Source organism: Dromiciops gliroides, chromosome 6 (genome assembly GCF_019393635.1).
Source record: "Dromiciops gliroides isolate mDroGli1 chromosome 6, mDroGli1.pri, whole genome shotgun sequence".
In the NCBI taxonomy this organism is placed as follows: Eukaryota; Metazoa; Chordata; class Mammalia; order Microbiotheria; family Microbiotheriidae; genus Dromiciops; species Dromiciops gliroides.
The window spans coordinates 106,248,519-106,272,534 of NC_057866.1; the positions used below are offsets into that span (position 1 = coordinate 106,248,519).

General features: G+C 46.2%; 1 protein-coding gene across 1 annotated transcript; it reads right to left on the reverse strand.

Moving 5' to 3' along the window:
• Window positions 1-2,184: 2,184 nt before the first annotated feature.
• Window positions 2,185-21,724, reverse strand: LOC122731202 (potassium voltage-gated channel subfamily C member 1-like). The gene is made up of 3 exons (XM_043971156.1): window positions 21,260-21,724; window positions 6,506-6,694; window positions 2,185-3,618 (listed from the first exon to the last, which is right to left on the reverse strand). The coding sequence occupies exons 1-3, from the start codon at window positions 21,546-21,548 to the stop codon at window positions 3,554-3,556; spliced, it is 543 nt and encodes a 180-aa protein (XP_043827091.1). The 5' UTR covers window positions 21,549-21,724; the 3' UTR covers window positions 2,185-3,553.
• Window positions 21,725-24,016: the final 2,292 nt, after the last annotated feature.

The window sequence follows — 24,016 nt, forward strand, 5'->3', positions numbered from 1 at the left end:
CCAGTCCTCCCTGATCTCCCATTTTTCTAGAGCACTATACTTTGACTCAGGAAGACCCCACCTTAGAGGACTATTAGTTTTGTAACCCTGGGTAAGTCACTTCTTTGTATTTTCTCATCTGAAAAATGAGTATAATTATATCGTCTACCTCACAGGGTTGCAGTGGGGAACAAGTAAAATCATATGCATTGAATGTTTTGTAAAAGTTAAAGATATAACTTGAAAGCGAGCTGCTGTGATTATTATTAGAGCCCTGGAGTCTCTGTCCTATGCCATTCTATTTTATCCCATATTGCTCTTCAGCAGTGTCATGCATGTGTCTTGGACAGTTTCTTAGGTTGGATGCTCCTCGAATGCTTACAAATTCTACGTGTGTGATGTTGGGCAAGTCACTCAGTTTCCCCTCCATAAAATGAAGGGTTGGTCATATCCTCTCTGTGGTCCCTTACAGCTCTAAATCTGTGACTCTGTGTATAATCTCATTCATGATCCCCATAGATATGCATAAAGAACTCAGAAAACCCTCGCTGAATTACTCAGGCCAGTCTCAGACTCCCTCCTCTTCAACTCTCCAGCATTTTGGGGTCATGCGGAGAGCTCCTTGGGAATTTCGTTGCCTCCTTGTTTTTCCGGCTACTGGTGGAACACTGGGGCTAAAATCTGAGGACCTGGGTCCAGGGCCCGGTGTGACCCCTTACTAGCTGTGTGACCAAGAGAAAGTAATTTTTACTTTGTTGAGTCTCGGTCTCCTCCCTTGTAAAGTGGGGGCAATTATCTTTGTACCACGTACCTGATAGCATTGTCCTGAAGATCCAATGAGACAAGAGATGCAAAGCAACTAATGACACATTTTTGTTTGATACTTCAAGGTGGATAAGGCACTTTTTGACACTAAATAGATGTCACCTGCTGGTGCCATTCTCCAATTCCATAGCACAATGTCCTGGAGCTTATAGTTAAGTCATCCTCTCTGGTATCAGTCCTCCAGGGATGCAAGAAGGTGACCCAGAGTTCAGTTCTAACTACTCTGAGTTGAGGACCCAAGCTGTGCATTGGACTGCAGACTCATCACTATGTGGGGAGTTAGGAGTGGGAGTGTCTTCCACAGGCACAAAGTTCATCCATGGCAGCCAGCCTGCCTCCCTCCCCCCTTTTCCCTTTCTTCCTTCTTTGTGTCAGCAGATGTTGGGGAGATTGGCCTGTTATACACAATATCAGATACAGTATAAGGCAAGCTGTCTTAGACTCTAGCAACAGGTTAATTTCTGAAGTGATGGGAGAATCTTGTCATAAAGTAGCCTTAGAGACCCCAGAGCTTCCCTCTCTCCATCCCATGCTCCCAAATCAGAGTGATGCTCCAGTTTTTAAATCCTCAGAATGGGGCTTAATTCCATTGTTCTGTATGTGTGTGTGTTCAGGCATGTCAGTCAGACTGGCCACCCTCAGAAGGCATGGATTTTAATAAGGACCCTGAACATGGGACAAGAAACTTAGTTGGGCTTAAGCAGCATTACAGGCTATTCCACTGGACATAATTTGAGGATATCATGGTCCAGCAACTTTGATTCTATAGTCCCAGAATTCCTGAGGTATTAGGAAGTATTTAGCCTCTTCCTCATGGCACCTAAACTAGGGAATAGTGAGGGGGAGCAGGAAGGGTAATGGTGTAGGCATTATATAAACACCAAGAAGGGGATTACAGAGGACAGAGTAACAATCTACCCCACAGAAGAAGAAAGCATTCCTGGGGAGCACTAGGCTCCATGAGAATTGGACCCAGTCCTCTCCAGTGTTCTTTATTCTCCAGAATTACCTTGTAATTGCCTGCTTCTCATACTTCCTGAGGACCACTTCTAGAAAGAGCAAGTCCACCCTGCCCTATGGAATTGAGGAGCTTTTCTTCCAGAGGTAAGACTCTCCTCACCCACTAGACAGTCCCACTAACCAGTCTTATGGAACGCAAGGGTCAAGCCAGAAAGACTATGAGGATGACCCTCCCCTAACATTTATGAGGTCACCAACCCACTTGCCATGATTTATGATTGTCAAGCTCTGGGGCCCTGAATGACCACTGGTGCCTTGTTTGCATAGTAGCAATGTCCCTGGAGCTGTTGCTTCTCAATTGAAAATGTGTGTGAAGGTAAAAGCTTGAGGTTTTCAGAAGGTAAGAAAGACCCAATTCAATGAATCAACTCAAAAGTCAACTTTTTATTATTGAGGAGATAGGGTGAGAATATTGCGAGAAAGGGTCATGTCTCTCTGCAGGAAATGCTGGTCACTGCTTGTGAAAGCTCAAGATGTTTCATTTTTTAAAAACTATAGCATTTTTTCCAAAAATATCATTTCTTTTCCCTCCCCCCCCCCATTTTGGAATCAGACCTAAATCAAGGTACTGTCCTATTTCTAATGGGAAAATATTATATTTATTTGCGATTCAGAAGTGTGTCACTGCAGACCTCTGATTGCTTAAAGAAACAAATCTGCTTTAGAACTATACAGCAGGCACGGAAACCATGAGACAAAATTTATTTCATGCTAGAGTTGTTTTGCATAACATGGGGCATGCATCTTTACTGTGAAATGCTAACTGCATACAATGCTGGTTGTCTTTTAATAAATCTGGAGGCAACTTTCTCCCCAGTGGTCTCCTGATCTTTGAGTGGTCTCCTGATCTTTGGGTTTTCTGAGTCCCGTTAGCAAAATAACACTTGGAGAATCCAGAATCTACTCATTATGAACAATTGGCCATGAAGGGCACTCACGTTGGATCTCTACACCAATGGAATACAACAGAACCAGAGCTGGGAAATTGATCAAGACTATGATATGTCATCATGGGTCCTGGGAGAGGTCCATGGGTCACACACATGCGGAGGGAAACAGAGAGGGAGGACGGTGGAAGTGGTGTATTCTCATAATTCTAATTGGATCAAAGTTCTTGGTGGATTTCCATAGGAGAGATGAACTATGAAGGCATGGTCAATATGACCAATGACAGGCTGATTGCCCTTTGAATTTTTTAAACCATTATTCTGTATCTTGTGTGCCAAAAAAAAAAAAAAAGGAGGAGGAGGAAGAGGAGGAGGAGGAGGAGGAAAAGGAGGAGGAGAAGAAAGAACCATACAGGTTTGTGAAGACTTCACAGTCTGGCTACAACAATGTATGTAAAAAGTAAAAGAACATTGAAAGAAAAATATAGAAGCTTCTCTCCGATTTTTTGCTTCTACATGAATCATACAATTGTAAGTTTGTGGTTTGTCTGTTTTTCTGGTTACTTCATGCAAGTCATGCTAAGGAAACCCTCCCTCCCCCCCCCAACCCCCCCCAAAAAAAAACAAACGAAAAGAAAAAGAAAGGAAAAAATCTTCTACAGTTTGTTACCATTGGGTTGCAGAGAAAGCCTATGTCCATCCTAGAATAAGGCCCAAAAAACCACGCGGACTCATCCTGCAAACCTACGTGGCGGGATTGACTCTGTCCAAGGATGAGGAGGGGCTGCAGATCCACCCAGATGTGTTTTTTAGCCACCAGTGTCCTCGGTCCTCTGGCCTTGTCAAGTCACTCTCACTGCCTCTGTTGACATATACTTAGCAATGACAGGGCTTTCTTTGCAAAGATCTGCATGTAAAGAATACAATCAACACTTGAGCTTCTCTCCCTGCCCTCGGCTTTCCCGGGGGTCACTGCTTACTTAATTGTTAAGGAAAGAGGTTGAGGAGGGAGGAGGAAGAAGAAAAGGAATGAGGAGAAGGAATGGGAAGAGAGGGGAGAAGGTGAAATAGTTACATGCAGAGGCAGGTATCTTTCTCTCCAATTGGATTGTTTGATCGCTCCCATGCAGTCAGCAAGTCTGACACACACACCTCTCTCTCTCTCTCTCTTTCTCTCTCTTTTTCCTACTTGTTTTCTGAGACATGCTTATTCCTTAGGATAGATTTCTGTGTTTCTCCCACAGTGCTCATAGGTTCAAATTTCATCCCAGAGTTCCTAAGGCTCAGAATTTTCCTGAGAAAAACAAGTCTCCTGTCACTGGCATGTGTGAATGTCACCCTAAAGCTGACCCCTGACCTGTGACAGCAGACCATTGTGGGCTAGGGGATGGTCACCTGAAGGCTGACCCCCCCCTTCCCTAATCTGTGACAGCCAGGCGGGGGATGCCCCCATTCACCAAGCATCCAACAGCTGCCTAGTGCTGCCCACTGTTCAAGGAGACCTTGGCACCAGGACCATGCAGCCTCCAGTCCAGGCCACATCAGTGTTACATTAGGGCCCTATCTATTCCCTAATGCCACCAGGAGCTCCTGGGATCACTGGCTACTACAAGGAACTGTGGCATCTTCCGGTCCAGTGTTCCCTGGGTCACGTGCAGCACAGCCAGGGTTGAGGAGGCAGCAAAAAAACCCTATTTTTTTGGATTTTTTTAGACCATTCTCAGTTACTGATCCAATGTGCCACAGAATGGAGGGACTGGGAGCCCAGGATTGGCTGAGAGCTAGACAGGAAAAACAGAAGGGTGCAGCCCCCAGAGAGGCCTCCTGCTTTCTTCTTCTCGCTGCCTGTGCTGTGGAGACTTCAAGGCAGGGTGTAGCCTTTCCTTAGGAGATGAATAGACTCCAAGGACAGCATTGGATCAACAGTGAAATGGGCTAAGAACAAGGGCTGGCGGAGGCTGGGCGGGCGGACCTTCATTCCATCATGCAGTGCCATGCTGGGAAGAGGTTCACTGGAAGCAGGTTTCCCAAGGCCATCGAGGCAGAGCCAGGAGAAGGCAAGGAACAGGGACGTTCTCCTCATTCAGACAACAGCAGGAAGCAGGCAGGATGATCACTTTGCACCTGTGGCCAAAACGCAAGAGGCCAGAGAGCTTTTCCCCAAGTCTCTGCAGAGATGCTACTGATCGCCTCGAGGCTCTCTGTGGTCGCTTTGTTTTTCATTTTTTGGCTTAACCATAACGAATGTTTGAGCACCTGGAAATAATCCCAAACTACTCCAAGCTGTTGCTCAAGGGATACTCCCCACCTGCCCTCAGCATTGGAGAGCCCAGGGAGCATGCACCAGTTAGGAGGCTGCTACAGACATGCACATCAGTGACAGTACAGAGGACAACTGGGTCAATGCAGCACCATGGGAGGGAGGCTGCCCCTCCCCTGTTCTGCTAACCTCCCCTGGACCAAGCACATGCCAGTGCTTTGGAGTCTTCAACTCAGAGGGGCGGGCATCCTCCCCAGCATTTACCAAATGGAGCTCCCACTGGTAGCCCACATGGGAAGCCACCTGGTGCCACCCCAGTCCCTGCCATGCTCAAGCCATGGGAAAAGGCACCTGGATCCTCCAGTGCAGCCAAACTAGATGCCTAGTTATAGGCAGAAAGCTTCAGTAGAGAAACTCGTCACTTGGAGGTGGTAGGGCCTCACTGAGCTCAGGAATGGCCAGGTCTCATGCCCTCTCCTCTGGAGCTTTTCCAGCTTTGAGGCATCTGAGAATTCTGACCCCTTTCCTGAACCAATAACAGGAGGCACAGATCCCTTCCTGGGCATTTCATTGTTCAATCAGCACATGTGAATGGCCTACCAAGGGCAGCACTGGTCCCAAGGCTGGATCTGAGTTCTCCTCACACCCCCATTGCACTCCATAAATGCTGCATCAGTGGGTGCTTCAGTGGTTCCTGGGATGGAAGGGTTCTTGTATTCCTAACTGCAACACCATGCCTGGCAGGCACACGGAGGTCATCTTTCCCATCCCTTTTTAAAAATTTGTTTTTTGGTGGAAGGAAAACAAATTCAGAACCAAGGAGGCCTTTTCTGGAATATGTGGCCATGGCCCCCTGACCCAAAGAGACTGCTGTTGCTGAGTCCTTATTTGACCAGGGCTTTCCCTCAACACCAGGGGAGTTCAGTTTCCAGTGCATCTGCTTGATGGGTGAGACTCTGTGGCCCGCCCATGGGCATCCTCCTGGGCTGGACCAGGAAGGCAAAAACTAGCCCAACAGACTGATCACTTTTCCTTTTCTTGCCTAACCACACCATTTGTCAAAGCAGCTTGGAAGACCCAAGGCCTCTCAGCAAAAAAAAAAAAAAAACAACAAAAAACCCAACAACTAAATTGCCCCCATGCAGATCCTTGCTGGCATGCCTCCGGAAGATGGCACTGAATCAGCGTTTCCTCCAAATATTCTTTCTCTCCTTTCCTCTGCAACTTGCCCAGCTAGCATGGCTGTGCATGAAGACTGAGCTGTGAAGTACCTCCTAGTATTCCATGTTGAAGAAATAAATCGAAGCATCCAAATGCAGACAGAAGCTTGTCTCTTTCTCCTCCCTGTATCCCTCCCTGGGGGTGTCTCTACCAACCCCTTCTCTGTCCCTCCCTGCCCCACCGGAAGGACCCAGATCCCACCCTTGTCCCTCCTCCCTCCCCTCCCCTTCTACAGTGAGGGGGCAGGCAGGCAGTCCTCTTCCCCAGAGCACTGGGCCCCTAGCCCAGCAGCTACTTGACCTCCTCTACATACCCTTTCTCATTCCTCCACCAGGCGGGCACGGGTACTCCCCGGTTGATAAGAGGAAGCAGGGTCCGTATCTCTCGCGGGTGCCCGAGCGGGTAAAGGGCAGGCCCTCATCGGGCGTGAGGGCCTGGTCTATGTGGGGGCAGTCTTCGTTCGCCAGCGCGGCATTGGCCACCTCCCCGTTCAGTTTGGAATCTTCAAACATATAAGCAGAAGCTATTGAAACACTCAAAACCATTTAGTGGGAGGGAAGAAAGGCTGTATGGCAGGGAGATAGCTGCGAAGGGAGAACGGTCTGAGGCACCGTAGGCCATTCCTGTCCCCTCCAAAATCAAGATGGGAGATGGACAAGAGGGATGGGAAGGGAACCTGTTGTATGATGCAACAACAACCGGCTGACCCCACCAAGAGGGCCGGGGCGGGGTTTGCTCAAAGTTTGCAAAAAGATGAGCAGCACAATCGGCCGGTGGGCTGCTAGCTAATGCTGAGGCCAGAGTCCAGCACGGGGCAGATGGCACAGAATGGACACATGGATGGTTCACAGGGGCAGCTGTCAGACACAGAGCTCAAGGAAAAAGACAAACGATGGATGGGGCGGGGGAGGGGGGACAGGAATTCACCACCTAAGAAAAACAAAGCTTTCCAGGCTCAAATTCTAAATCCTGAAACCAGCCCCTCACAGAGCCCAGGCTAGTCACTCAGGCTGCTGCTTTTCTCTGTAGAGAAGAGGACACACAGCATTCAATCTCCCATAGGCATAAAGTCAGTCACTGAATTTGCTCCATTTCCATATGCAGACCAGTGTAGCTGCTAATATCCCAATCACCCAGTCTCCATATTTCCATAGAAGCCAAGTCTATCACTTAGTTTGACCAATAGCCCCCATAGAGCCTGTACATGTTATTCAGGTTTCTCTGTCCTTAACAGAGGTTTAATTTAACAATGGACCAGTCATTGAGTCTGACTGTTCCCCCTGTAGAGATCAGAGAGATTCTGAGTCTGCTCTCTCTCTTCCCATAAAGACCCAATCCAGTTGGTTCCACCCAAGAGAGACCTGGCTATTAATCCAGTCTTTTCGATCTGCCCAGAAAGATCAAACCAATTGCTAGTCTTTCCTTTCCCCCTATATACTGAGCCAGTGGCTCAATCTAGAGATTTGATCAGTTATTCAGTCTACTTCTGACCTTGTCATAAAGGCCAGATCATTAACTCCATCCATATATGGAAAGTGAGATTTCTCCATCTGCTTCATCTCATAGAGATAGAGTTGGCCATATATAGAATTCTAGACTTAGAACTTGAGGGGACATTGAAGACATCTAGTCCAACCACCTCATTTTACAGATGAGGGGGAAGTAAAGGGATACGCCCAGAGTGGCACAGCAAGTGAAAGAGCCAGGATTCAAACACAAGTCCTGTGATCACAATCCAACATTCCTTTCATACTTCCTCTATGTCTGCTCAGTCTCCTCATGAAGACCAAAGAGGTATCTCTATTGAATCCTTTCAGCCATAGAGATGGGTCTGGCCACTCAGCCTAATTTATTCCCATCATTGGGAGTAGAGCAACTATTTATTTTGTTCTTTCCTTCCATAGACACCAGAATGAACAGTCCATTGTGACTCTATCTCCTATAGAGACAAAGACAGTGACTCATCGCACGCTGTCTGTCCTCCCTACAGTCCCACCACCACCACCTCTACCACCAATAGAGACCAGGCTAGTCCCTCCTTCTCCTTGCTCACCCATAGATTAAAGGGCCAATCACTTAGTCTACTCTATCACACATAGACTCTGAATTGGTTATCTTATTAGCTCTGTCCCCATGAAGAGAATAGGGGAGATAACCCAGTCTTCTCTCTCTAGATACCAATGTAATCACTAAGACAGCTCTGGCTTCCCATAGAGGCCAAATTGGTCACTCAGTCTATTTCTTCCCTCTTTAGATTGGACCACTCAATCATTTTACTTAGTCCTGGCATAGAGACTACTCCAGCTGCACTCAAAATGCTCTAGACAGACAGACAGACAGACAGACCAACTAGGTCATTCATTCTTTTCTACATCTCCAAAAACACCAGGATTGTCACTTTATCTGCTCTTACCCTATCAAAACTAGGTCTGTCCCTCAGTCTGCTCTGTCTCTCCAAAGAGATCAGACCAGTCACTTCATCTCCTCTTGCACCCAAATAGACCCAGCTTCCTTTGACATTCTTTATTCCTCACTTCCCATGCCTCTCTGTGGCCTCAGTCATTCAGGATATTTTGAACAGGAACAAGGATAATGTATGAATGAGGTTGTGACAACAGAACATGAATTTGGGGAAATCAATCCATTTTCTGTGTCTTCTCTTGTTAATGGTGCTTGCAAGGCCAGCACAAAATGGGGTATGTGGAAAACAAAACAGCCGCCAATGGACTTGAAAGAAAGAGGAAGATGAATTTCAGCCCTGATTTTCTGTGTTTCCAGGGATGTCTATGTAGTCTGCTCTTCATAGCCTGCCTCATTTACCTGGGGCCAGAGTGAGGGCTCAGAGTTCAAGACTCAGGTGACTGGGCAGGGGAGGGGGGATTGGAATCCTTGCCTAAAGTCAGGGAGTTAATTAGTGTGCTTGATTTCTCATGTTGGAATATGCTATAAGCCTGGCTACCTCTCTGATAGCCACTCTGATTTTTAAAGAGGTAACTAGTTTTGGAGAGAGGAAGGAGAATTTAGGGTTGGAAAAGATGAAGAGATATAGTTAAGGTCCCTGCCTCTGGACAGGCTAAACTCCTGCCGGGAGCTTACCAAAGACCCACTACCACCCAAATGTAGTAGACCTTCAGTAATCAGTGAAAACAGTTACTCAGGCCCAGTACTTTAGTTCTATGGGATAAATGTCTAAAGCAGTCATACCTGCCACTCAAAGTCAATTTCACAGCCAAAAGTCAGAAAGAAACAGGCAGGTGTCAGTATTAACACTGGATGGGTTTTGTTTGTTTGTTTATTCTCCATCATTTTTGGTCCTCAAAAGAATTATTTGTTTGGATAGGAAAGAATGGTCTGTTTGGGAGGAAAATCTCAGCCTCCAAGCTTGGTTGAAGGAAAACATTAAAATAAACTATCCCAAGGTTATACACCTGAACTGAAGGTCCCTTTTGGAGGAGGGAAGGGGAAGAGGGGAAAGTTTGTATTTTTTCCTTAAAAATTAGGAGGGAAAAGTAGTTATTAAAATTTCCCCAGGTAATTGGTGCTATTCTATAACCACGCACAGAGAGGGGATCCCCTTCTGTGCACACATCATGTAAGCCACAGAGAAAAGACCCCCTCCTTTGCACACATCATATAAGTACACACAGAAGGGACTCCCTCCTGTACACACATATATAACTACAAAGAGGCAGTCAGTCAAAATAGAAATGGACCAATCAGATTTATTAATAAAGCAAATCCAAAAAATCCCATTATAATTTTGGAAATTAAAAAAATCTATTGTACAAGATCTTAAAGCTTTTCACTTACAGTGCATTTCTTGACAATTCACATGGGTTCCACACCCCTATTTACTCTGAACAAGAAAGACCCAGTTACCAAGGTAACTCTGACATCATATGGTACTGTGCTTGGGGTATTTCTGAGATATAGCATATCTCCTCTTGGCAGTGTGAGTGCACACACATACATGCGTGTACACAAGTGTGCATGCACACACACGTGCACACACAAACATATCCCTGCCCTACGGCATACCCTGGACTTTGGCTAGTCTAGTGTCTGCCTTGAAGAATAAACTACTTCTCAAACCTTCTGTGACAGTCTAGCTTGGGCTGCTGGCTTCTGTTTTTCTCAACATGGATCTGCTCTCCTTGTGGGGTGACCTCTGTCTTGGGGCCAGAACCTACCCCAACCTTGAGTGGCATGGGAAGTATGGTTTAAGAAATGGGAAAGGGGAAAGGATTTACCCTGAGAGCTAATCTCAGTCCCTGACAATAGCTGCCCTAAGAGAAAGATTCCATATTTATTTTAGTTACAAGGGTCTTTATGGGAAGGATGAATGGGCAAGGGAGGTAACCCTATTAAGTTCTCCAAAAGGGGAGGGAGGGAGACTGGACGGGATGGAGAGGTGGATGTTTTTGGACATGTCCCTGCTGGTTGCTCCAGTCTTGTTGGGAATATATGGGAATTAAAGCAGGGTGGAGAGATTGGGAGAGTAGATGTTTCCTCCCAGAGGTCCACAGCCTCTAGGAATGTACAATAAGCCCCATTGGAAACACAGGCCCTTTTCGTTCTATGCACAGAAGAATTAATGTTCTTATAAATCCACTCCTTATGGAATGGAGACCTTAAAACCAGCAATACCAGGAGCAGATCCCAATACATTCCCCTAGACTCTATGCAATCTAGCTTACCCTCTCCTCCTTCTGTTATTCCAAGGTCACCCATGGATCACAGGTTTCTTGATTTAGAATTAGAAGGAAACTTAGAAGCTATCAAGTTCAACAACTTCATTTTACAGATAAGAAAACTGAGGCACAGAGAGAGTTGCCTGGGGTCCCATAGGTAGTAAGTGTCTAAGTTGGTATTTGAACCCAGGTCTTCCTGACTCCAAGCCTGGTGCATCCACTTTGACACTGCCTCCCGGTATCTCCAAAGACCAGCTCTGCCTGTTTCTTACTCTCTGCCCCTTGTGGAAATGGTTGTTGGGTTTAGAAAGACCCAGACCCTTGGCCTGATTTTTGGAGCCAGAGTCACATACCATCTGAAAGCTACAGTAAGATGATCTGGGACCCAAGATTATGGTCATTTCTAAAGACTGGGGAAACCAAGGTTCTGCCCTATAGGGAATATTACTTCATTACTACCTCTACTCCCAAGGCTCCTAGCCCTGCTTCAGGTAAAGGGAACAAATAGAGATATGAGAGGGAAGTTATGCCAGGAATGCATAGTGACTCCTGAAGCAGGAGCATACCTCTTGTTCTGTGACTTGCACAGAGGGCTCCCAATGTCCAGCAAATATTGAACGTTTTCCATGCCTATTCTTTATGTGCTGTTTGAATGTGATTCTGGCCTGCAACACTCACAGAAAATGGAGGATATGGACGTCCTTGCTCCTGGCCCTGGTTTTAGCTAAGGTACCAGCAGCAGTATTAGCAGCTCTTCATCCTGATAATCAGGCCCATGTCAACAGCCTGCTTATTACTGGGCCATTCAAATCCCTAGGTCTGGCTCAGAATTGTCCCTGGTGGAGAAGGGGTTTTCTTAAAGGATCCCTCTCCCCACTCAAATGACCTTCCTGTGAAGTAATGGCTAGCAGGTTCTCCTCTCAGCCCCCGAAATCTCAAGACAAGCTCCCAAACCCTTTCTTGGGACCTTGGTCTTCAAGTTCACTCATTCCCTGCACTCTACAGGGGAGATAGATCCCAAGTTATTAGTCAGACCAGGATCTCTCGTGCTGGTTGTTAGATTATTAAACAGGATTCTGCCACAGGTGGCTGAAGCTTTGAGGGGCTGAACGTAGAGCAAGGGGTAGGGAAATGGGTTGTAATAGGGGGCCAGTCATTATAATTGAGACCTCATTTGGCGGCATCTAACAAGTTGACAAACAGGCTCCGGGGTGGCCATGAAGAGTGAGAATGAACCTTAATGATCCTTGAAGCATTTTTTTTTTGAGGATGATGCTTGACAGGCAAATCACCTTGATTTGTGTCAGTTGGAGGGGGGGAGAAGGACCATCACTCTCTCCCTTATCCCAAGCATGACTTGGAGAACTTTAGAAAGAGGAATGGGCGGGCTCACAGGACTGTGGAGCCTGTCATGACTTCCCAACCTAGGAGAGCCATGTGGGTTGTATCAGACATTCTGTTGAGCAATTCAGTCCAGTTCCCTCCTGGGCTGGGCTTTGGGTCTGAGTTGATGCTTTGGGCCCTTTCAGACACAGAGCCCATAGGAGGAACCTCAGAGGACTACAAGAAACCATCAATTAGGATGCCCCAACCCCCAACAGAACACAGGAAACTACAGACCAGCAACAGTGAAATGGTTACATGGGTGAAGTCTTAAGGAGATGAATTCCAGGCTTTGAAATGGGCTGAGATGAGCTTCCATGGGAAGGATCATTTTTTTAAAACTTTGGAGCAACAAGTATGACTGGGAGGACCAATGTTGGTCCAGGCCACAGAGGGAGGTCCTGACTCTCCATGCAGATGATCTGCCCAAGAACCACTTACTCTTTCCATCAATACCTGGCATCAAGTGAAGGTCCCACCATCAGTGGGCATATGAATTCATGGATTTGGGGGGCAGATAGAAATTTCCATGTGGTTTGTTTTAGAATCTCCATGACCGGCCAATTTGGGGCTCAGGCTGATGGAGTTTGGAAGAAAAACATCACAGAATAAAATGGGACTGCCTGTAACATACACAAGTTATGAGTAATGTACAAGAATCAACAAATAAATGTCAACAAAATGTAGAGAGGGAGAGAAAGAGAGACAGTTAGTGGGAGAGAGAGAAAAATGTGAACAACATAGAAACATTTATTCCTAGTCCTAAAAAACCAATCAAATTTAGCTATTCTAGGCTTCCTGCACTCTTCCCCCCTCCCCCCACTTTCAATCTTCCCCAGCTAAAATCTGATACCCTCCACTCTGTCAAGCAGCAGCTGGTCCCCCAAGGAAGGACTCCTCTTGGAGCTTCTATCCCCAGGAACATGCTGATTCATCAAAGGGGCTCATGACTTCTCCACTGGTCACAGGTACCAAACCCTGGTTGGTTGCACCTTGAGAACCCATTAGTCCAGGAGTGGGGAGTCGACCTACCTCAGAACCCATACTCACCGCTTGGCTGACCAAGGTCCCTTCAGAAAATGGTATCCCCAAAAAAGACTTTTGTAGAATATCAGGGTGAGCCTCTGGCCCATGGACCCCTCAGCTGGCCATGCCTACCTACCCCATGGTAGAACCCAGATTCCACCAAAGACTTGTGTCAGGGCAGATGGGCAGACTCCTTTGGATTTGGGCGGTTCTCTGAGAACTCCCTTCTTTGAGCTCAGCCTTAGAGGGAGCAGAGGTGCTGCCCCTTTCTGCAGCTCTAAAGAGGGAAAGGCTAAGAGCCAAGGCCTCTGAGGCACTCCTCAGGCTGGAGTCTGCTTCCAGTCATCTTTGATTTCCCTATCAACCCCAGTGGACACACTCTACAGAGACTCTATCTCAGGCATACCACTGGAGAGAACTGAACCAACACGCACAGGAGCCAGAGAGGACATGACCCACAAAGACTGACAGATGGGAAGAACAAAAGGAGGAACAGATTTGGGCTCATGAGATGGGTTTGGGGATGCTGGCTTACTCTGCCTATAGCCCAAGCCCAGCCAGCCCTTATTGCCTCAAGGGAACATGGGCTGGAATTGCTGGTCAGGTTAGGGTGAGTTATTTTGTTTTGTTGTCTGTGTGTATCTGTGTGTGTGTGTGTGTGTGTGTGTGTGTGTGTGTGTGTGTGTGTGGTGGGGGTGGGAGTGAGGAGGTATGGATGGATTTGATTATTGAAGGAAGAGGTTAAAAAGGAATTTCCTTTTGTTAGGGAAGCAGGACATCTCCCTGGGTATGGCAGTCACCAAACTGTCTGGGTACCCACCTTCACCTAGCCTGGCTGGGGTGTCCTGGGGCTGAGCTTCACCAAGGAATCGGGAGAGGCTCTGGTTTCCTGCCCCCTCACCATTGATTGCATTGGGGGCAGCTGACAGATGTGCCCGTCACCAGGTGAGATATGTCCAGAGGTGAGACTAGAACCCAATCTCTCATACACTTTCCACTGCACCAAACTGCCTTGTCTGGACTGTCAAGGCTCTGCAGTCCTTGAAGGTGAGACTAAAAGAAGGGACCTCACTTCCCTGCTTACAGGTCTGGGCTGCTGCCTTTGCCTGATTTGACACTCCCCAGTCCATCCTTTTCTTGGTGCCTCAGTTGCTCCCCTCACTGTAGCCCTTCTATAGCAGCAAGCAGGAGGAATAAAGCAGATGGGAAACCATGTAGAGACATGTACTCAGTTATGCTTGCTACAAATGGAGGTGTGGTAAGGAAAAGGAGTGTTCCCACCATAACTAGATCATTGGCTTATAGAACCATAGATTCAGAGCAGGAAAGGTCTTTAAAGATCACCTAGTCTAACCCTCTCATTCTATAAGACAGGAATCAGAAGAAGCACAGAGAGGAGTGATTTGCCTAAGGACACTCAGCTATTTTCCATTTTGTGAAATTCTCTGTGGCCAATGTTTCTTTACTAAATTGACTTCCCCTCTACTTCCTGGTTCAATCCAGGTAAGCTCCCCCATAATTATTGGAATGTCAATCTACTGAAGCATCATACTAGCTGGGGAGGGTGGGGTCTTAGGAGTTTCCACCTCCCAGTGGAGAACTGTACAGCATGGGGCCTGTAGGAAAGAAAAGGAAAGACTAGCAGCAAAAGGTTGCCTTCTGCCATATGGAATAGGTAATGCACCATGAGAACAACATGCATGTGTTCATCTCTGAATGGATATGAATGTCTTGCAAGGATAATACTTTTGTTGGCTAGAAGGGTTGGAAGTAACCCCATTTCTCAGGAACACTAAACTAATTAATACTTTCAAAAAAGAGGTGGCAAGGATATTAGTCCCTTGCTCCCATCATTGGCTCAGCCATGACGCAGAACTCTGGGGACTAGATGGTCCAGGAGAGCATTTCCTTGGCATCCTAGACCCAATCTGCCCAGACCTCTCAGATCCCAGAGATCTGTTATGGTCCCTATTCTTATATGAGATTGTACCATCCTGAGTTTGGTTGGCATGGCTACCATCAATTCCTTAGTTAGCAAAATTCATATTCCTAGGGTGTATGTGGCCATATGTGTATATGTGTGGAAGGTCACAGACTTTCTGGGTGCTATGAAAATAGACTTGCATTGCCTTTAAGGAAAATGTCTTTTGTGAATTTCAGAAGTGAACAGTGTGTCAAGTTTAATTTCTTCCCTGGTATTATTTTGAATGATGGGAAAAACTTTAATGGTATATGATAATTTTTCTTTTCATTCTGCCAAACACCTAATTAGAGAGAGGGAGAGAGAGGAAGAGAGGATATCATGTAAACTAATTAATTACTTAGGAATAAAGGTGTCACACACCAAAAAACCATCATGCAAACAGGAGGTTCCCTGTTTAGCTGAAAGTGAACTACAGGGGATGATGATAATGCTAAGAATACTAAAGATTACAATAGTTAGCATGTATATTGTGCTTACCAAGCACCATTGGAGATATATTGTGACCATTACAAAAACTCTGTGAGGTGTGCATTAAAGGTATTACTAACTCCATTGTAGAGTGGACAAATTTTAAATTTTCTACAGGTGGAAGACACTATTCTCGGGGAGACTGGGAAAGGGAGCAGGGCACTTGAGCATATATGCCTGCAGGCTGGAGTACCAGAAAGGGTTACCAAGGCCCAGGAGAATTTTAGTTAAAGATTATGTCAGAAGGTTTAGCTGGCCCCCAGGCTAGGGCTGGGTAAAATTCTCTTACATATACTCTTTTATTTGAGGGTTAAGTGACTTGCCCAGGGTCACACAGCTAGTAAGTGTCAAGTGTCTGAGGCTAGATCTGAACTCAGGTCCTCCTGAATCCAGGGACAGTGCTTTATTACATACACTCTTAATGACCTAACCTGATGAAGTGTGGCAATGGGGAGGAAAAAAGGGAAGGAATGAAAGGGTTACTAGAACAGGACAGTGAATTAATGGTTGCCAGAGATGAAGAAGAGAGAAAAATAATCAGGGATTCCAGAATAGCAAATCACTCAACCCTAGAGGCCAAGCCAATCCAGGAACCAAGAAAGTCAAGGCTTCAAGCCAGGGATAGAAATAATCAAAGGTTTAGAAATTAGTCAAGTAGAAATCCTTAGTGCCAATGGAAAGGTTTTGCATGGGCTTTTCTTCATGATTCCCCTCCTAGATATACTTAGGTATCTTGAAGTTGTGACCCAGGGCTCCATGCCTTTAGTCTGATCCCTCCTTGGTCCAAGAAGCCCCCATTCAACCAGCCTTGACTTATCTTTGTCCCTGGAACTCCTTTCCCTGCATTCCCATCTGTGTTCTTTCCTTTGAGATCCTGTCCTTCTTGTATACCCAAGACCGTCTTTATCTCCAGCCCTCCTACCTCTAGCTCTTACTCTCTTCTCTTGATGGAGATGTTACACCTCTAAGCCTGAACTTCTGTTTCCCCCAGAGTGGGGGTTCTTAATCTATGATCTGTGAAGTTGATTTTTTAAAAATATTTTGATAATTGTATTTCTATAGAATTAGTTTCATTTATAATTGTATTTTATTTTATGTATTTAAAAACATTGTTCTGAGAAAGGGACCTTAGGCTTCACTGGACTACCAAAGGGGTCCATGACAAAAAATCACCAAAATGCCTTAGGACTTCCTGCTCTCAAACCTCTATTCCACCAACTCTGACTCTCTTTTGCACACGAAGTTGTCATCTTTCCATTAGAATTCTTATCCTTGGGGGCAGCTAGGTGGCGCAGTGGATAAAGCAATGGCCCTGGATTCAGGCGTACCTGAGTTCAAATCCGGCCTCAGACACTTAACACTTACTAGCTGTGTGACCCTGGGCAAGTCACTTAACCCCAATTGCCTCACCAAAAAAAAAAAAAAAATCCTTATCCTTCCAGCCTTGGCACTATTCTGCTCCTAGAGACTCTGTCCCTTCAGTTCCATCCTGAATCTGCCCCTGGACCCCTATCCCTCCAGCCTGGATAATCTTATGTCCTTGGAAACACTGTTGCTCTAGCTCTGACCCTTCCCTAATCCTAAAAACCTATACCTCCAGTCCAAACCCTCCTTTGCTCTTAGAGCTTGTGTGCCTCCAAACTTGACCTTTGGTTGCCCATGGAGAACATAATGATTGACTTTTAAGAGCTTTGGGAAAAAAGTGGGGGTTGGCTCAAATCATTTTACTTTGTGGATGATGGGAGAAACTTTCTGATCTTTCTGTACCCTTAGCTCTTTGGACAGACAATAAACAAGCTAGCCAAAAGATTTTATAGGGAAAGGGCCAGGGTGCTAAAAGTCAACCACTAATCAGGTTTCCTGATAAGCATCCTGAGAATGACCCTGAAGTTATAGGTTGGATGAATAAACTCAGGCCAGAACATCCAGGTGGGCCAACCCCAAATCACTGGAGTTTTGCAGTGCAGAAGACTTGACTGGAGAAAGGGAGGAGAAAATGAAGCTGGATTTTATGGAGGATGCGCCTGGCCTAGGGAAAATGATGAAGGATGAGCTAAAGAACATAGTTGGAGATTAGCTTAGAAAGTTTAGATAACTATCTTTGACTGGGTTGTGTATAGATATTTGTTGATATATGAATAGATATACTTCTAAATATCTAATTAATACCCTGGTGTATTGTTCTTAAAATTGTAAATTCTCTTTTCTCTTATGAATTGAAATGGAGATAGGGATGGAACCTGCAATGTCATTGGGGTAGAAGAGAAAACTCCCTCTATTGATGCAGCTTGGCTCCTCATTTCAATGAATAGTTTTAGAGAGTTTGCCTAGAATTCCAGTGAGAAGCTAAATGCCTTGCCCAGGGTCCTTCAGCCAATGTGTGTCACCAGCTAAACTTGATCTCGGGATTTTCTGATTCTGAGGCTGGCTCTCTATCTATCTCTAGCACGTTGCCTCTATTCTTGTAAGATCCAGAAATGCCTTTTATGCCCTGGAGCTGGTGGTGGCAGAAGGAAGAGGAGAAATCATGAGTGGATGCCAAAACTGGACAGCCTATTTTGGCAGCGAAAGCATGAGGAGTAAAAGGTAATTAAGGAATAGGCAAGGCAGGAAGTCAAGTAGGCTCAAGGACCAAAAAGGGTCAAAAGGGTCTGGTGGTTTTGAGCTGGGGTTTAGGGATCAGGGAATTATGGGGAAGACAAAAGTCAATGGGGAAAACCAAGGTCAAGGCTAGGTCCACTGGATTGGCACTAAGGAACTAGAATCCTAAAAGGCAGTATGGTTCCTTTTTCAATGGAGAGACATTTCAAGGAAAGAAGCAGATTAATGTACACTAAATGCTTACAGATTATGAAGACACTAAATATGGTGGTTCTATTTTATAGTTCACTAATATCATTCAAAAGCCTTTTCTGATTCCAGTGTATGTATGAGGAAATGTGATCTCTGGCTTCCTTGTCCTTTGCAAATGTATTAGTTAATAGAAACCTTCATTGGGATGCTAACAGATGCCTCTGATAAAAGATGATAAGATCTTACCTTCAAATAAAAATAAAAACATTAATTGGTCATTTGTCCTACTTCAACAGGTAACTGCGTTGCTATGCTACTTTTGGCTAATTTAAGCAGTGCTCATTTAGATAGATTTCTACCTGACATAAAGATAAAACTCCTAATAATGAGAGTTGTCCCAAAATAAGAATGGGTTGTCTCAGGAAGCAGTGAGTTCCCCATCACTGGAGGTCTTCAAGCAGAGGTTCTATGGTCATTTGGAAGAAATTTCTGCTCGGGAACAGATTTGATTAAATTATTTCTGAAGTGCCTTCCCACTCTGAGATTTCTATGGTTCTGTGATTCCCCAACAATCTGATATAGTTTAGTCCAAGGTTTAAAGCTGTGTTTTTAGATGCTCTGTCCTTCAAGCCATTCCCCTCATCTTCCTCTGAAGTCTCTGTCCCTCCACTGTCCCTCTAGCCCTGCTCTGAGGATTTTTGGCCCTGCAAAAACTAAGGTGATGTGTCAAATGGACCCTAAGGTCTCACCCAGCAAAGGAACTATTTCTCTATCCAGTACTCCTTACAATCTCTCCCTTATCTCTTTGGGGTGAAGCTTCAGCAAGAAAACTCATCTAGGAGTCAAGGGCAGTGGCAGTGGCCAAGAAAAGGGGCTTCTTCACCTAATAAACCCAACTGAGGGATCTGATATAGCTGAAGGGTACCCCAGTTGAAGAGGGCACTGTACTGTTCTTCTAGAGGTGGACTGATGTTTTCTCCCCTGCCTTCCCTGGGCCATACATAGGCTGATATGGGAAAAAGATGAAGCTGAATCCTGTATTTTCTTTTCCTGGCTCACCTCATGCATGACAGTAGAATGGAGCGAGTATGCCAGCAAGGGAGTGCAGAGTGAGAAGGAGTGTTGGCACCTGGGTTTGGGGTTGCAGTCGAGGTGGAAGCATTTGTAGAAATCATGACACCAGCCTCCAGAGTAAGGTGGGGGTGGTAGAAAACTAGTCCAGAGCTCAGAAATCCCCACCACTGCCAGGCAGCTGATCTGTCTGCCTGTCTGTCCCCCCAGTTGAGCAAGGAGTGGGGAGGGGTGGTCCAGGATGAGACTTTTACTCAGTAGGCTCAACTCTACATGTGCAATGGTTTGGCTTGAGCCAAATCCACCTGCCCAGTGATTCACTGCCTGCCATAAGCTGTCATTGTCCTAATGCCATTGACTTGGAAAACCACCGTGTCTACAAAATACATCGATGCTAGTCCATGGGTAGAGGTAGATTATGGGGTTTGAATCTTCCATTCAGATCAGAGCCCCATAATTTTATGTGCTATTTGAGGATTCTCATAAAACTGAGAGAGTCCCATGATGACCACTAGCCATGGAATACTAGAATATATCCCTCAGTGACTAGTACTGTTCCCCCCAATATGCCGGAATTCACATGAAACGGATTGTACACTGCTGGTGCTCATATTGCTGTGGTCAATCCCAGCTGGGAGGAAACCCCTTCCTGCCCCTGCCCCACCTCTGCCCACCCCCACCCCCCACAATGCTGTCACCCAGAGCAGTTATGTCTAAGCCTGGCTGCTCATGCTATCACCCATTCTATTTCTTGGCCCAGCAGCCCTTTGTGTCAGGAGGCTGCTGGAAAACTCTGGATGGACCACTCAACCCAAACCCTGGAGAGAAGCAGACATGGAGAAAGCTACTGTCGTGCCTGAAAGCTCATAGCTACAAATGCTGAACATAGCCTAGTGTGGCGGTACGGGATGGGGCATCTGCATGCTATGGAGTATGCGTATTACAGCCAGGGGAAGCCCTCTGAGGAAAGATGGGGGCTTTGGGGCTTTAGTTCTACTCAGCAGGCAGCAGGCAGGTGGTGGGACCATGCCCCCGAGCATTCTGGGCCCTGGCCTGCCCTATCCTGCCGCTCCCTAGAGTTGTGTCGTGCATGATTTCTGTCCTCTAAGCCGCTATGGGGAAAGGAGTCGGGTGTGACCCTAGTTGGAAAAGAGTCAAAGAAAACCCAAACCAAAGTCCTCTTACTTTTTTGAAAAGCCACCCTACCCTCTTCCCCACCCCCTCCATCAGATGGGCCAGTGACTTGGGTCAGAGACCCACCCTCAGCCCATGGCTCTCAAGGGCAGCCCCTGTTGAGGGTCTGCCCCCTAAGATAGTCCAATACCAGGGCTGTGGATGCCTTCGAGTCTTCCTCGAGGCAACATCTTTTTTCTCTTCAGAACAAATGAACCTGTGTCAAATGTCAGGTGCCTTACCCGGGGACCATCGGTAAGGCCCTTCCCACTGACTCTCTCCTTCTCCATTTGGATGCTCAGCCTTTCCTGGCCCCCCACCCAGGCTCCACACATCAGGTTTCTGTGTGGGACCATGGGATGCTAACAGATCCCTGGGCTACCCATGGTGCTAAGAAAGCAGTCTGACTTGGATCTTAGATCTCTACAAGGGACGAAGGTGAAAGGTCAGATCGACATTCCTCTGAGAGGCTTCCTACCTGCTCTGTTAATTTCTAAAATCTCTTCCTGGGCCAGCGGGCATGTGTCACTCTGAGTACTGTGATGTGGAGAGTTTACGACAGATTTACAATAATTGGGGGATCCCGCTGCGGTGGGTCTCGAATGTGTTTCTTTTTTTTCTTTGGTAGCTTTCTGCTTAGCCATAGCTAAGGATAGTACATTCCGAAATTGTTCACAATGACGGGCAACGGGCATGGCAATGGTCAGTACCCCTGCAAGCGCACACAGCGCCCCCACTAGCATTTCTGACCATGTCTGTGGGTACATGTCTCCGTAGCTCCAGTGTCCGTCATGGTGACCACCCGCCCACCAGAAGCCGATGGGATGTTCTTAAGTGCGTGTGCTCGCTGGCGCTGGGGTCATTGGGTTTGAGCACCTATCCTCTCAGCATAGTAGATTCATTGGGGCGAAGATTAAGACACCCAAGGCAGGAAAATGATGAGCAGCAGCAGGTAAGTCATTAGGTGCTGGCACTGAGGTTGTGGCCCCAGGTCCCGCAAGCACTCAAAATGGCGGGGTCAACTTGGAAAATTCTCTGGATACGCACAAACCGGACCACTCAGCAAAAAGCCCAAGACATCCTTGGCGGCTTTGGAGACTGGACCACTGAGTCCAACGCTCCAGATAGATAGGCTTGGAAGGGCCCACTAAGTCGATGATGTTCTGTGAATTCTTAATAAACTCCACCTTGTTGGGGCAGAAGACAATCCGCATGAGGAACTCAAAGGTGAACCAGACCACGCAGACCCCCTCGATGTAGGTCAGGAAGGCCTCGGTCTCTGCCTCCCGGTAGTAGCGTACCTGGGTGCCGTTCCTAATGACTTCAATTTCTGTTTTGTTCACGATGGGGTTAAACCGCTCATGGGTCTCCAGGCAGAAGGTGGTGATGGAGACCAGGATGAAGAAGAGGGAGGCAAAAGCCACGTACTGCAGAGAGGAACAAAGAAGACAGGTTAGTGCAGAGGGAGGGAGTCTACGGAGCAGAGGGACACCCAGAGCACTCAGAGGAAAACATTTGGAAAACCCAGGAAGGGTCCAGCCTGGGAGCTCTGACAATGCCAAGGCTATGTCAGTGAGCAGGGAGGAGGAAAGAGAAGAAGATGATGAGGAAAAGAAGAGAAAAGAAGGGACAATAGACAGGGATATTGAGAGGGTGCTATGATGGTGTCTATATCTGAATTTTTACCTAATTGGTGGGATTTAGGGAATTTTCCTACTCCAGAAAGGGTTTATGGGAGATAGAGGGTATGCATGGGGGTTCAAATTCCACCTCTGCTGTTTACTGCTTAGATAGTTGCTGCTCCAATCTGGGATCCCCCTGGGTGACCTCGAGGGAGCTATTTCACTTTCCGGGGTCTCAGTTCCTCATCTGTAAAATGAGACAGTTCTTTTTAGATCTCAATCTATGATCCTCTGACCTTGGCTGGAGCCAGAGAGTATATGAAAAGAAGGACTGACATGACATGGCAGAATCATGCTATTTAATCATCACATTCCTCCCTGCTTCCTATTTCTGCTCCGTCTCTGTCTTCTGTCTCATCACTTGTCTTTCATATTTAACCTTCTTTCAGAACAAACAAAAGCATATAATGAGCCCTTAGGAAATAATGCTCCCCCCCTATTCTCGCCCTTCCCACTCTCTCCCCAGAAATCCAGCTGACAACTCTGGGCCAACTGCCCTTGGGAATTGTGCATGGGGCTAATGGCAAAGTCATCATTTGAGAGTGTGTCCTATCTTTTCTTGAGCTTGTTAAGTGGGGTAAAGGGGGCTGGCCTTTCTGAGTGAAACCCTGGGGAGAAAGACATCAGGATTAAGGTTGGGAGACATCACCATCAGGGGTCACTTTTCCACTCAAACCTACTCAAATGAATGCTACCTCCCAAAGAAGCAGACCATCTACCCTGTATCCTGCTGTGTTCACAACCTAAATTCAGAATCCACAAAGTACTTCATTCTGGGATAATCAGGTATTCACCTCATCCCCAAATTATGTATATGACAACTTATGGCCTGTTTTCTAAAGACTCCTTAATCTCCATCGCCAGTGACCAAAATAGACATGCTCTGTGGAGGGTGAAGATCATGGCTTCCCAGTTGAACATAAGATGCCTTGGAAGAATGTAACCTTCTTGAGGAAAGGCACTATTTTGTATTTTGGCTTTACATCCCCAGATCCCTGCTTGGTGTCTTGTTTGTAATAGATGCTTAACGAATCAAATCAAATTGGTGGGACCCAGTTATAGGGTATTCAAAAAAAAATTCTGAGGGTTGCTTTCTTGGTTTGGGAAGTTGGAGTATCTTAGACATTCATTCTTTTTTTGTTTGTTTTGTTTTGGTTTTGTTTGTTTGTTTCATTTTGTTTTGTTGTTGGTTTTCCCAGGCAATGAGGGTTAAGTGACCTGCCCAGGGTCACACAGCTAGCAAGTGTCAAGTGTCTGAGGCAGGACCTGAACTCATGTCGTCCTGAATCCAGGGCTGGTCCTTTATCCACTGCGCCCCCTAGCCACCCCCATTCATTCTTAACTATCTCTAGGAAGGCAGGAAAATTGAAGGGGGGGAAAGTGGAGTAAAATTAAAAGAAATAATACTTTCTTTTAAAAAATAAACAAACCAGCATTTATTAAGTAACTACACTGTGACAGGCACTGTGTTAAGCACTTTACAAATATTATCTCATTTGATTCTTAGGGAAGTAGATCCCCATTTTACAGTTGAGAAAATGGAGGCTGAGATA

Coding starts and splice junctions, on each gene's coding strand:
- LOC122731202 (XM_043971156.1), bottom strand. CDS start 21,548: ATGTACCCACAGACATGGTCAGAAATGCTAGTGGGGGCGCTGTGTGCG. Junction 6,695..21,259: donor TTTAGAAATTAACAGAGCAG/GTAGGAAGCCTC, acceptor ATATGTTTGAAG/ATTCCAAACTGAACGGGGAG. Junction 3,619..6,505: donor TGGTGGAGGAATGAGAAAGG/GTATGTAGAGGA, acceptor CTTTACATGCAG/ATCTTTGCAAAGAAAGCCCT.